At 38.2% G+C, this 14,372-nt stretch overlaps 1 protein-coding gene across 1 annotated transcript in view; it reads right to left on the bottom strand.

The window, feature by feature from the left end:
- Nucleotides 1-1,685: 1,685 nt before the first annotated feature.
- Nucleotides 1,686-14,372, bottom strand: part of bmpr2b (bone morphogenetic protein receptor, type II b (serine/threonine kinase)) — a 95,775-nt gene continuing 83,088 nt past the window's right edge. Inside the window, exons 12-13 of the mRNA XM_007261060.4 lie at nt 12,133-13,448; nt 1,686-7,384 (exon numbers count right to left, since the gene is read on the bottom strand). Coding sequence (XP_007261122.2) covers nt 7,113-7,384; nt 12,133-13,448 — 1,588 coding nt within the window. The 3' untranslated portion in view covers nt 1,686-7,112. The remainder of the gene's footprint in view (nt 7,385-12,132; nt 13,449-14,372) is intronic.

Genomic DNA, 14,372 nt, shown 5'->3' with positions numbered 1-14,372 from the left:
ATAAATGCTCTAAATGACAATATTCTATTGGGAATTTTATTTAAAACTGATTCAGAAACTGAAGTGGTCTCTTATTTTTTTCCAGAGCTGTATTACGTTAAAATATGTACAGATATGTAATATATACATCTATTAAAAATGTATGGATTACATTATGTAACGTTAAATTAAATAATAGTGTGTAAATGCTGTATTTTTATAGTTATTTATATTTAAGAAAAAATAAACGAGCAGCAGCATAGTCCACTAGTCATCAGGATCTGTATCTGAGTGTATGAGCTGCATGGAGTATCGAGATGTTGGACGTGGCGAAACATAACCAGAGAAAACCAAAATAAAAAAATAAATGACTTCCTTAAGATGAGTGCGACTGCGTGTGAAGATGAGGCAGGTTATGATTATGGTAGTTATGATTATGATTATGGTTGTGGTTTTGGTGTGTGTGTGTTTTTTTTTAGAGGAGATCATTTCTCCTCTCTTGGAAATGTGAAAACAGTAAAACAGTGGAAAGGCTTTGTTGTGGTCAGCACGTGCTCCTCGAATCTAGACTGTGCTTTTAACACCCTCGTGTGGTCGCTTACCAATCTGAACACTTGAAGTCATGCAGTTTCATAGTATTACAGTTTTATTAAAGTATTAAAACAATTTATCTGGGCTACAGTGCAATTTGTTTGTACAAATAAATAAACAAATAAATAAATATACCAGGAGGGCTCAGATGCAGGTAAATAACTGTATAAATATATAAATTCAAGCTTATAGCTTACTGTACCAAGTCATCAGTGTATGGTAACTAAACCCCCTGAATTTAGCTGACTCCACCCTTAGCTCAAATTTGAAAAATGCCAAAAAAATGGGAGAGGTAGTTTGGGCGGGGCACTGGGTGATGTATGGGTTTAGGGGTGGCGCAGGAGGGAAAGCTGATTGGGCTGGGCAGTGTGTAGAGTCACCAGGGGGCGGTATTATTGATTGACTGGTCTGCATATTGTAATGTGTCACAGACACATCATCCTCGCCTATAGCACAGTTTAACCTTTTAAAGTTTTTTTTAGAAGTAAAGAAATTTTATAACATTTTAAGCAGGACTGGTTTGTTTCATTACTTTAGAAGAATATATTTCAAATACATTTCATTAAAAATGGTTTAGCCTCTTTAATAAGGACTTTTATCTTTATGGATGCAGCTATATTTGAGCAATAATTCAGTGTTTCTCATTACTTGAGCATTTTATCAACGTTCAACACTATATTGTTCATACTTCCTTTTATGAGGGACTATAATACCTGCAATATTGCTTCCTATTTTTTTCTTCTATATATATTTTATAGGAAGCAATGTCGTGTAATATGTCTGTTTTAATGTCTTTAATATTAATCTACAATGTAGAAAATTATTAAATCAGTACCTCTCTTAAATTGAACATAAAACCGGTGTCTCAATACTTTTGTCCATATATTGCAAAGATCCAACATTACCTGCAAAGTTCTGGTGTGGCTTCAGGTCTTCATTTCAGAAGCAGAAGCAAATAATCAGGTGTTAAGAAGACTGACCAGTTAATTAAATAGGTGCATTTAGATGTGCTGCTACAGTCATGCAGACGCTTTATGGAAGACTGCTATAATGTGTGTATGTGTGTGTGTATATATAATGTTTTCTCAATACCAAAGAATCAACACAAGCCCATATTGTCATTAATATAATCTTTAATCAACTGAGTAATGCAGGGTTGTACAGCAAGCTTTATTTCTAAATGGCATTTAAACATATATCTTTCTGAGTAGACTAAACTGAGTAATCATTTGTTCTTTTCTCAAAGCGCTTACTTTACAAGCTGTAATAGAAAAACATTTCAGTGGCTTTTTTCAGCAACTATGCAGGGGCCACAGATCTGAATGGAGCCTTCAGCATCAGTATGAATTCAATGGATTGAAAGGAAAAAAGAAAAGCAGCTCATCATGAACAAATACCTTTCGCTCACACACACACACACACACACACACACAGACATCCAGACACCCAGACACACACACACATTAACACACACAAAAAAAATTAACTATTATTCTTGGATCTCCAGGATTTTAAGTTGACACTCCGCTCGTCCAGCTAAACTTTGCCAGTTTGGCGTGGGCATTCGGAGGCATGCCTGGATTTGAAAAGAGGTGCAGTGGTTTTGGGATTATGAATGAACTTGCATTTTTTTTGCTTTCAGTGGAACTGGCAGTTTCGGGGCTGTATGAAATGCATATTTAGAGTTCTTTTACTGAATTGCATATTAAGTTTCACATTTAGGTGATATGATTGGGGCGTATTTAAAGAGACATGATTGCATGATTGTGTCAGAAAACAATGTGGCCGACTTTCACTTCGATCTCATGTTATAACCAGGCCCATGTTCAAGCCATGTGACAAATTTGTCACCAAAGGCTGCCATCATGTTTGATCTAGAAGACAGAACAGCACATGGTTTAAGAATGAAGGGTTTAAAATTCAGCAAAGCACTTAACCTTGGTAAACTAAGCTTAGATGGAGGGTTTACCACAACAATAGAGAAGGTCAATGGAGTAAGAATTGACAATAACTGTTATGAAGCTAAAAGGAGTCTTTGGCTGCATCCCAATTGCATACTTCTGCCTAATACTATAAGGTATTTAATATACAGCCTAGGAACAAAATAAGAGACCACTTAAAAATTATGAGTTTCTTTGATTTTAACTAAATTAAAAACCTCTGGAAAATAATCAAGAGGAAAATTGATGATCATACGCCATCAAACCAAGCTGAACTGCTTGATTTTTTTGCACCAGGAGTGATATAAAGTTATTTAAAAGCAGTGTGTAAGACTGATGGAGGAAAACATGCCAAGATGCATTAAAGCTGTGACTAAAATCCAGGGTTATTCCACCAAATATTGATTTCTGAACTCTTATAACTTTATGAATATGAACTTGATTTCTTTGCATTATTTGAGGTCTGAAAGCTCTGCATCTTTTTTTATTTCAGACATTTCTCATTTTCTGTAAATAAATGCTCTAAATGACAATATTTTTATTTGGAATTTGGGAGAAATGTTGTTTATGGTTTATAGAATAAAACAACAATGTTCATTTTACCTAAACATATACCTATAAATAGCAAAATCAGAGAAACTGATTCAGAAACTGAAGTGTTCTCTCATTTTTTTCCCACAGCTGTATACTAAAATCAATATTGTGGGTTTGTCAAATTAGTACAAGTAACATTAATATACAAACTTGTTTTGTATGAACAGGAAGATATGAACCGTTTTATTTAGCTATACTAACATATGCTGCTATTGCATTGTTATCTATTATATATGTTATCTGTAGTATTGTTCCATTTCCTTAGTGTGTGTGTGTAGCATAAGTGCGCAGGTTTGTATCTTGGGTAATTGAGAATGATCAACTTTTACACTTTTATCTACAGTATACTATAGCTATATATTTTACACAAAACTTATTAGCATTAGTAATAGTACACAATTGGGACACACCCTTAACTCACCCTTAAAATATTATTCCTCTTTTATGTCCAAAATCTTCAGTTTAAAATCAAGAGACTCTAAAATGTATGAATTTGAATTCACACAAAAAATAAAGGAGCAACAAAAGGTTAAATGCCATAGAAACATGAAAACATGTTCTATCATGGCTTCACTCTTGTAGTGCCTTTATTTTGTTGAGAATTTTGTCTATGGGTAATAATCATTGTATTTCCTTCAGTTTGGCTCTAGAGATGAACATTATATGTGTATTATTATATTGAGTAAATACCACCTTATATATAACATGTAACTCTGATCTGGCTTGCATAACTGTGCTATTTAATCTAGAGATAAATATCACAGTGTTGTTTGTAGCATTGTTCTTGGTCCCATAGCAACAGTTGAGTCTTCTGTATATGTGCAGGCGACCGCACTTCTATACAGATATATTTACACCATGTCGGTGAGCCTATTTTACATCATACATACCGGTACAGAGAAAAGTACGAGTTTCACACCAACTGATTGCATCACATTTCTTCAGATGTTTTCAGTTATAATGTCAAATTGTTTAATTTTATTTGATTAGCTGTCTTGGCCATGAAAATCCATGGGATGTGGGTTGATATACATTTATTTCCTCATGTCCTTAATAGCATCACTGTAATTTGCCAAGAGTACATGATTATGCTTATATATTTTATAGGGTATCTGAATTACTGGTAATCTGTATTAGGGGGATGCTTTGCTTTGCTTGTGTGCAATACACACAGATTCAGTTTTCCATCATGAAGCAGCAATATGTAATTATTTGAATGGCTCAGAGGCCTGGAGTTTATAGCAGTGCCCCAGCTTTCAGAGCATCATCCGACTCCACAGGCCGTAATTGTGGCACGGGAAGAAATTTAGCTGGTGTACGCATCAACTGCCCTCTTCACTACAAAGCCATTTAGAATGAGGATGGTTTTAAAACGATGAGCCGGGATGCAATGCAATGCTAATAAAACATTAGGATTCTATATTAAGATTTTAGTTTTGTGTTTGTGACAGACATCTTAGTGTTTTTTTTGTTTTTTTAAACTGCACTTCAACATGAATGAAGGGCTGACTGAGTTGCAAGAAGAACGGATGAGAGAGGATGGATGCAGCCGCAGCCCTTAAACTGCCAATAAACTTAAAAGGGAACATTACAGGGGAAATAAAATGCAAGTATGACAGATTTACACAGTTATAAAGCATCTCACAGACTGAGTTGATTAGAAGAACAATAAAAAACAAAACAAAAAAAACAGCATTGACAGCTTTAGACATGTTCTGAACGTACAGAGTCGAGGTTTGGCCCTTGGCACTACGTAAAAAAAAATAAAATAAAATGAACAAAAGGAAAAAAATTAAAGATTAGCTAACAAAAACTAGCAACTGTGGAGTAACAGCTAATAATAGAGACTCCAGTATGACTCTGTATGTATCAGCTTATGAGATTTATTGAGAGTGAGCCTCCCTTTAATTTCAATAATTTCAGTATGACTGTACTCATAAGGAATTAAAGAAAAGCATGATCACTCAGACCTCTTAAACCTCTTAGTCTGATACATACAAGCCCAATCAAATCCTTTTGCCTCGTTTTCTCTCATGAAAAAAAAAACAAACAAAAAAAAAACAGAAGAACAGAAGTAGCTGTAAATATGCACAATATTAATGTATACATCGATAGCTTCCAGGTCTATGTAGTGTAGCATGACGTATAAATTACATTTGAAGTACATACACACACACACGTACGCATGTAGTGCTGCTGATGGCGGTGCGGACTGTGAAACGTCGTGGAATGAACGAAGAGAAAGAGCAACACTTGACCTAAAGCCACTTGACTTGACTAGTCCACTCTCTCTTCCGTAGCTGTGCTCCAGGGAGCTGAGAGTAAAGCAGAGAGCTTTTCTTTTCAGCAGAAGTGTGAAATCCAATGCCACGACTTCTCTCAGGCACTCGTACACATACTCTTATGCAGATATACACACATTAATCAAACGAAACTGAGGGAGAAAGAGAGAGAGAGAAAAGAGGAGAGGGAGAAAGAGAGAGAGAGAAAAGAGGAGAGAGAGAAAGTGAGAGAGAGAGAGAGATAGCTGTGCATTATTAGACTGTTGTTGCTGTAGATGCACTCTGAAGACTCCCCATACGGTCACACAGACACACAGACATACAGACACATGACTGTCATTCCACACTGCTGCAGCATGCAGAAGAGGACCAGTCCACCTCTCCGCAAAACAAACCATGTGACACAGTGTCGTATACGAGAAGTATACAGGTACACACTCGAGTGTCGTGTCGTGTCTGCTGACAAGGGAGAACGAGAACATCATTCCACAGATCCAGATCCAAACTGTAACAGAACCGAAAACAATCCTCCTCTGTCCTTTAAAAGTGTACAAAGCTCTTTCAGCACTCTTCCGTGCACTTTTCCAACACTCAAATTAAAGATAATAAAAAGAAACTAACAAATAAACAAACAAACAAACAAGCAAACAAACAGGAAGATTAGACACCCCCTATGTTTCTTCTGATTGTTTTTTTTTTTTACTTTTCTTCTCCTTCTCAGGTTCTCTGATGGGATTGATAAGAAGAAGGTTAAAGGATTGTCATCCATAAGAGATGCTGCTTAAATCCACCGAACATGGAAGGGGGTGCTTGTACGAACACAAGGTTGCTGGTAAGTGCACCATTTAGTCGACAATATTATTAAAAAAAAACAAAAAAAAATGCTGCAAAAATATATAGAACATAAGTCTTAAAGAGCACCTCAAAGCTAAAGCCTATTGCACATTTCAAAATGTAATAAAAAAAAAAAACAGGGGGATACATAGATATTACATATTACATACAAAAAAACAAACAAACCAACAAACAAAACAAAAAAACATATGACTTTACTACGTATAAAAAATGTCTAACAAATGTGACTGCAGTCAATGATGTCTTAGAGACTCTTAGTGACTTTTTATATGGACTAGATTTCATTTAAATCCATAAGAGAGCAGTCTAGCATGATTGTTAAATCAACACATTGTCATTTTCGATTCATTTCTTTTCTTTCTTTTCTTTTTTCGTTTTTTTTTGTTTGTTTTAAGACCAGCCTTAAGCATGGTCAAAGCAAACAGATTGAAGTGTGTGATTAAGATTACTCGTAAAAAAAGTGCAACAAATAAACGAATAAAAAGAAAGAGAAAGAATCAAACAGCCATACGTACAATCATACTTTGATTTAAAATGGAACAACAAAAATAATGGAAGCATTTTAAGCCAATGTTGCTGCATAGCTGGGTACGGTTTAAAGCGATTTCTTCAAAGAAAGTCAAGGAAAAGGAGAAGTTCAATATTACGATGTTAAGTGCTCGAGAATCACGTCTGAGAGTCTGCGCTCCAGGAACTGTAGAACTGTGTCTTTTATTTCTGTTTTTGTTTTTTTTCCTCCTCTCACACTTTCTCTTACTGGATTTTAAATCTCAGGATCTTGGGAAACAAAAATATCAACATGCTGCCAAAGCCTCCAGTACACACACGCTGACCCAGGCCCTTTCTCAGCAGGGTTCGAAACTTCAGGAGTTCACAGGCAGGTCATGCCAGGTGGGTCAGAGGGGAGAGTAGCCGTGGCAGTTCCTCCTCCCACCAGGAACACGGCGGTGCTGGATTTGGAGCGGGTGGCTCCTGACACGCCCTGCCGCCCGCCTGCCCCGTTGTTGTTTACCTCGCCATCCAGCGTATCCGTGGAGATGACCCATGTGGAGGGGCGCCACCGCTTCAAGGAGTACGGCGTCTTCACGCGTCTCTTTATCTTCTCGCCCGACCCGGCTTTCCCCTCCTGTGATGAGCCCTCACCTGTGGGGAAGCGAAGAGGAAGGAGAGAACAAGTTTATATACAGAACAAATCCACAAGTCCTTAAAAATCTGGAATAATGATTCCCCCTCTTGGTTGGAAAATGTCACTGCAGATTACTGGGCCAAAAATTCTGCCAATATAGTTCTAATCATGACCAATATTATATAAGGGCCATTCTACAGAATCGGTGGCATTTCTGTCTCCAGGGAATTATATGTATAAATGTGCACACAAAATAACTTTAAAATACATTTTATCATTAAGCATAGTGTCTTGTACATTGACCTAATTGCAAAAGTAGGATATATAATTAAAATAATAATAAAATAATAAAAACTACTTAGAACACTGAAAAAATAGCATTTGTTACCTGTCCCCACTCTCTCTATAACTATAAACTATAAATATAATTATTAAAATTTTTCAGAGATGTAATTTTTTTAGCATTGTTGTGACACCTAATCCCGTCTATGCTTTAAAAATATATTTGTTTTTCATAAGAAATCCATAATATTTAGTTGAAACATTCTATAAGTCTCATCTACAACAGGAAGTGACATCAGATGGTTCTTCTGAAGACCATGGGAAGACCAACATTTAGTTAGCATAGTTTTAGTTATTTTTCATGGTTTTGCTAATATTATGCTAAAACTCATTCCTGTTACTTTCATTCCTGTTACTCAAAACATAAAAAGTAACAGGAATGAGCGCCAGTAACAAGAGTGTTTTTTTTTTTCATAAATATCAATTGTTTGAACATGCAGTTCAAATAATCATTTCTTTAAAATAACGACTTTCTTGAGAGAAAATCAAAGGAATTAGTGGACTTGCTTTTAAACATGCTTTTTAAATGTAACATGAGTTTTGTAACAATATTCAGCTTAGAAACCTTGTAAAAAATTAAGTAAAGCTGCCTGAGACTGACCAGTACATGTTTTGAATATAAAAAAGAATTTTAATTAAATAATTGTATATTTAAATGTTTCTAATGAATGCTAAGATTCACTGAAGTGGATAAACACGTCACTTAACACAAAGCCTCAAAAATGCTCTAACAATGCTCTAAAATCTAAAAAGTAGAAAGCTTTGCTCATCAGCCTTGTACTGCAGACACAGTCGCTTTAACAAAAGCAGAATGAAATCTATGTAATACCACTGATTTCAAGAAAAACTCTAAATGCACAGGTGTCCCAATACTGTTCGTATATTTTTTTTATCTCAGTGTGAACACCATACACTTAGTTCCCTAAAAGCATCTCAGTGTTAGGATCTTAGTGTCATCTGAACTGGTGAAGAGAGTGGCTAAAGTGGTGGCTCGGTGGTTAGAGTGCTGGGTTATTGATCACAGGGTTGTAAGATCAATAGCTGGAGCTGTTAAGCTGCCACTACTGGGTCGTGAGCCAGGCTGTAGCGGGGCTGACCTTGTGTTTCTAGCTTTCTAAGCTGGGGAATCTGAGAGGAAGGATTTTGTTGTACTGTAAAAGTGTACATATGTGTGACAGATCTTAGAAATGGGACTCAATTGAACACCTGAATTCAATGATTAAGATGTGTTTCCCAGTATTTTTTTTCTATATAGTGTATTTCAATACAGAGATTATATTCAGTACTGTTTAACATGTTAAATGAACCCTTTTAGACCCTGCATCCATTACAATGGACATCATGTACTTTCTTTTTTTTTTATATAATGTTTTGTTGCATATATCACTATTTGAGAGCTGCTGCTGTCCATCAGAATAGACCATGAACCAGCCAATGAACATGTTTATATATAAAACAGTAGCCATTGTGTCAAAGTAACAGCTCATTTTTACTAATTAAATATGAATCAGAACACTTTTTAATCATGTTATTTTTTACTGTGTAAAGATGATTTATGTAATAAAGGCCAATATAAAATATACAATATTACACACAGGCTTTCAGTGCAATAATAACTGAAATAAAAAAATAACTAATAAATATTTTAGTTAACTGGATTCATTTGATATATAGATTTTATAGTAGAATATTACAGTCTTTTTTCTGTGCATTACAGACAGAAAACAGCATCTTAGATTTTTTTTCCCCATCACTGGAGATAATTCAGGTCTGAAAGGATTAATATACGCATAGACTACATATATCATATTTTTTCTAGTGAATTTCAGTGAATTCCATTTTTTTCATAATAAAGTATATTTTATTCATATGATACTTATTTTGTTGTTATTATTTATGTAATATACCAATCCCTCTTAGACAAGTTATACATGCTTAAAAGATTGATTCTGATACCAGCACTGAGGAAAATTCGTATAAATATATAGCTCCGAAAAAAATTAAGAGATCACTTCAGTTTCTGAATCAGTTTCTCTGATTTTGCCATTTATAGGTATATGTTTGAGTAAAATGATTTCTCCCAAATTCCAAATAAAAAACCTTCAGCCGTTCAGCTTGGTTTGATGGCTTGAGTTCATTCATCTTCCTCTTTATTATTATATTATATTCCAAAGGTTTTCAATTTGGTAAAATCAAAGAAACTCATTATTTATAAGTGGTCTCTTTTTTCCAGAGCTGTATATTGCACAATTATTACAATGCTACATTAGAAAAACAAACAATCTGAAGCGGTTCTCAAATGGGAATTCAGTCAGCACTGATTTCAAAACAGCTAAGCTAAATCAACACAGCTTCCCTCCCTTTTCAGCACCCAAATAATAGTATTACAACAGCCTGAGATTTCTGTGACCTTTTCTCCACAGAAACTGTGACTAGCGCTTACCGCTAAAATCTCTGGCACCAGGCAGCACATAAACACCGCTATCCACTGCGAGACATGTTATTTTCTCATCTTCCTGTTTTGTTTTTCGTGCCATACCAGTCGGCCCATAATGGCCCTCACATCTCCTTACATGCATCATCCTTTATCGTTGTTTGCAACCGAGGCGGAACGTTCCGCAGATCCTTATCGGCTCGGAGAAATTTCCTTCCCTCTTTACAAGCAGGCACTCAAAGCAATCAAGGGAAAGAACAGAGAACAGCCTATCCCTCTCGCTGCTTGAAGTGGTAGCGTTAAATGGCTGGAGAGAGGGGGACAGGCAGTGCACAAACACACAGCCTGCCTCCCTGCCTGCCTTCCACTTGGAGAGGTTTATTGTTTGTGGGGATGCTGACACGCACTCCAGCCTCTCCTCCCGTCTCCAGGGGATCGGAATAGCCAGGGTGGGCCTGAGCCTGTCTCCACACAGATAAAGCTCCAAGCATGACTCAGCCAAAGGGGATCACTCAGAACCCATTATCAGCCAAGAGAAACGCACCAATACTCCGGGATGAGAGACAGAAAAAAAATGCGTGAAGAGAAAAGAAAGAAAGAGAAAATGCAAAAAAAAAAAAAAAAAAAGAGGATGAGAGAAGAGGGAGAAAGTGAGAGAGAGAAATGGAGATAACAATAACGCAGGCTTCCCTAGAAGTGCTTTTCAAGTATTTGGCTCGGGGGCTAATCATTCCGACACCAAAGCTTCAAAAAAAAAAAAGAAAAGAAAGTAACAAATACATTTGCTGTGGGCGAAAAAAAAAAAAATCTTTGTGAGATTTTTGCAATGTTTGCAAGTTTCGCCTCCAGAGATATAATATATGCATTGTATTAAAGGAGTTTCCCACTTCAGGACTGTGCAATACCTGCACATAATCCATAGAGAAGAACAACATTATTTGAAAATAATGTCTAAGGTGCTTTATGGTGAGAGCTGGATCTTTTTAAGCATATTCAGTTAGATAAGCTGTGGATAAGAGGAAATTAAGACTTTGATTGAGTGATAAACAATTGTCCATATTTGCAGGGAAGGAATTTGCAGTATCTTCAAACAATAGGTGCCATTATCAGTTCTGGAAGTATTTTCTCAGTGATGCAATTTCTTAAATTCTTTCTAAACCAAGTTTTTCCTGTTTCCACCTGTTTTCCAGGTCTGATAAACAGCAGGAAATGCTATCTTATGCAGTTAAGATCTTCCACGTACAGCGGAAAAGACACTTTTATCAGAACATTTCATCTCAAATTGGTCCATAAATAGACCTCCTTTACTAAGTCTGTCAGAATTGATTTCAGCTCTTTTTCCACTGTATGTCTAAATGGTTCTGGGCTGCTGTTCAGATGATTTTCCCACACCTACAATGCTCAGCATGGAATGCTTACAAACTGTGCTGAGCCAGGATTTCTAAATAGAGTTTCGAAACCAATTGAAATACTTGAATGATTTTTTTATTCATATTTGGCTCCACATCATCAAATTACTAACAGTACTAAAAACATTCTCCGTAATGAAATGCACAGTGGCATTAGTGTCATTTTACCATGGATAATATCCTCAATATATATAAAAATAAAGCATATTGTCTATACGATAAGCAAATATATCCTAGCTCTAAATGCTTTATTATTTTATATATATAAACTGTTGTGTAATTATTATGAGATGCGATGCACCAAATGGTTCATGGTTCTCTTATTATTATTATTTGCAATACTCTAGAAAACTCTAGAAGCGTGAGGACCAGCACATGCCATCTACACAGGATCTTAATACAGCTGATACATCAGCAAGAAATACAATGGAAGTGATGAGGGGAAAAGTGCCATTTATTCCCCCCATGAGAGAGCAAGGCCAATTGTGCTCTCTTAGGCTCTGGCTGCTGATGGTGAAGGGAGGGCAAGAATTAATGGACACAACATGATAAAAAACACGAATATATGAGACAAGCTTACTGGACAGAGAGGAATCCTGCGAGGTGGAGGACAGGTCCAGAGAGTTGGGTCGCTCAGGTCTCCTGGGCTTGGGCTGCCTTAAGGGAACTTCCTCCTTCAATTGTGGCACTGAGGGCGGGGCTGGTTGCTCTGAGGGTGGGGCAGCTGCAGCAGGAGGAGGAGCTACAGCAGGAGCAGGAACAAGAGCAGCAGTGCGGATGTTGCTGTTATTGTTGTTGGAGTTGGTGCGGCCCGTGTGGTCACGGGCAGCAGGTTGCTCTCTCCTCAGCAGAGGCTCGTGCTCGTCTGGGCTGGAGTTGATGTTGATGTTGAGGCGGCTGTCTTCTCCACTGAGCTGACTCTGGAGCAGCGGGGCCCCTCCCTCACCCTGTGGCCCTGCAGGGTTTGTCGTTCCGAACGGCCCTGAGGATCCGTTAACGTAACCGTTAACCACTACCACCCCAACTCCGCTCCGCACCACAGGCCCGTTGTTGGTAAGAGTGACCAGATGAGGCTCCACAGCCGCCACCGTGTTCATCTTGGCCACGCCCGTCTCCACCTGCTTCAGGTTTGACTTGTGCTTGCCAAACTTCAGTCGAGATGACGAGGAGGACTCCTTGCCAGGGTTTTTGGTGTTGAGGGGCAAGCTGGTGGGCCGCTTAGGAAGGTTCTGCTGCTTAGGAAGGGGGAACATGGCCGGCGGGGCATCACCCATTCCGCTGCTGCCCGCTCCAAACTCTGCCTGCGTTCCACCACCAGCTCCTCCGGTCACCTCCGCCGCCAGCTTTATAAAAGGGTAAAGCAGGCTGGAGCTGCCTGAGCTAAGTGGGTCAGGAGCACTGAACTGTTTCTGAGAATGCTCCATGAGATTCTCATCAGAACTCTCCTTCAGGTTCTTATCCACCTCCTTAGGGTCCAGCTTGGTGGTTTCCAGGTCTTCCTCCGTCAGCTGCAGGCACACAGGAACACTGCTCCCCGCACTGGCTTCCTCAGAGTGGCCCAGTTCGGAGATGGTGGTCATGATTGTGCTGGGGGTGAGGCCTGTGGTGGTGGTGGTTGTTGAGAGACTAGCTCCGCTGGTCTCTGGGCTCGGGAGCCGAGCCTGTGCTTGGGCCTGCTGCCTCTCGTAGTTTATGGAGTTCCTGTTCTTCTCTCCAGGGCCCGCTGTGCCTGTGCTGATGCCGCTCACGCCCATGCCGCTTACCGAGGAAGTGCCTGAGGTGGACACGTCTCCGGGAAGATTCTTTACCATGCCTTCGTGGTCCTCGATGTAAGAAGAGGAGGAGTAGTCAGGGTAAGGGCCCATCTTAGGAACCCTGCGGCTGTGGGTGAGATTCCTACAACAGAAGAAGAAGAAGAAGAAAGCCAGTTAATTTACTTACATCTATTTATAGCCATAGTGGACAAACATTTAGCTTCCAAGATACTTGACAAAAGTCATGGGACACAATTTTCTGTCATATTACACAAGGCATGTTAGTGTGTTAAGCATGTGCTAGCAATCAGATAAAAAAAAAACGAAAATTGTGCTTATAGCCACAGATATAAATTTTGAATTCTGAAAAATATGCCACTAATTAGCAGTCTGGGCCACAGTCAACTCAATTTTATCAATACCCTAATTTTTACAAGAAACAATGAATAACAGTCCCAATACTTCTATTTATACAGTATATTTACTGTAATTTTTCGCACTATAAGTATGAGCATTAGCATTACCCGCTAAGCGCTAGCCATTATCGGTAGCATGCTTCTAACCCGGTTTAACACTGCTGAAGCAGCATTAGCATTACCCGCTAACCACGCTAGCTCTTTCAGCATTCAGAGATGAGTATTTTGGACTGTAGCCTGCACGTTTACCGTGTTAAAACAAACTACATGGGACCAACTGCTTACTTATATTGTCCTGGTTTACCAGAACACTATAGGTTCCTCAGCGTAGTGCTGTCAGGCAGCAGTTAGGCTAATGCTAATGCTCCCGCCTTAGTGAAATCTAAAAATCTAAACTTGCTGTAAATAAACAGAAGCACATAACGCAATCAAATAAACAGTTTTCAGGAGAGAAATCTCCTGTGTAGATTAATATCCAGTGCTGGTTTTACTTGATTGAATCGTCTGAAAATGGTTTTTTTTTTAGAATTACAGTTTTGTTTACATAGCTTAGCTTGGGGCAAGACCTGCTGAATAAGAAGGGATACAAGGTGACACCCCCTCTGTTCCTAACAAGTGCCGCTTAAAATGCACCATATAATCTGGTGCGC

This window comes from Astyanax mexicanus, chromosome 11, assembly GCF_023375975.1.
Source record: "Astyanax mexicanus isolate ESR-SI-001 chromosome 11, AstMex3_surface, whole genome shotgun sequence".
NCBI classification, from domain to species: Eukaryota; Metazoa; Chordata; class Actinopteri; order Characiformes; family Acestrorhamphidae; genus Astyanax; species Astyanax mexicanus.
This window is presented reverse-complemented; position numbering and strand designations above follow the sequence as displayed.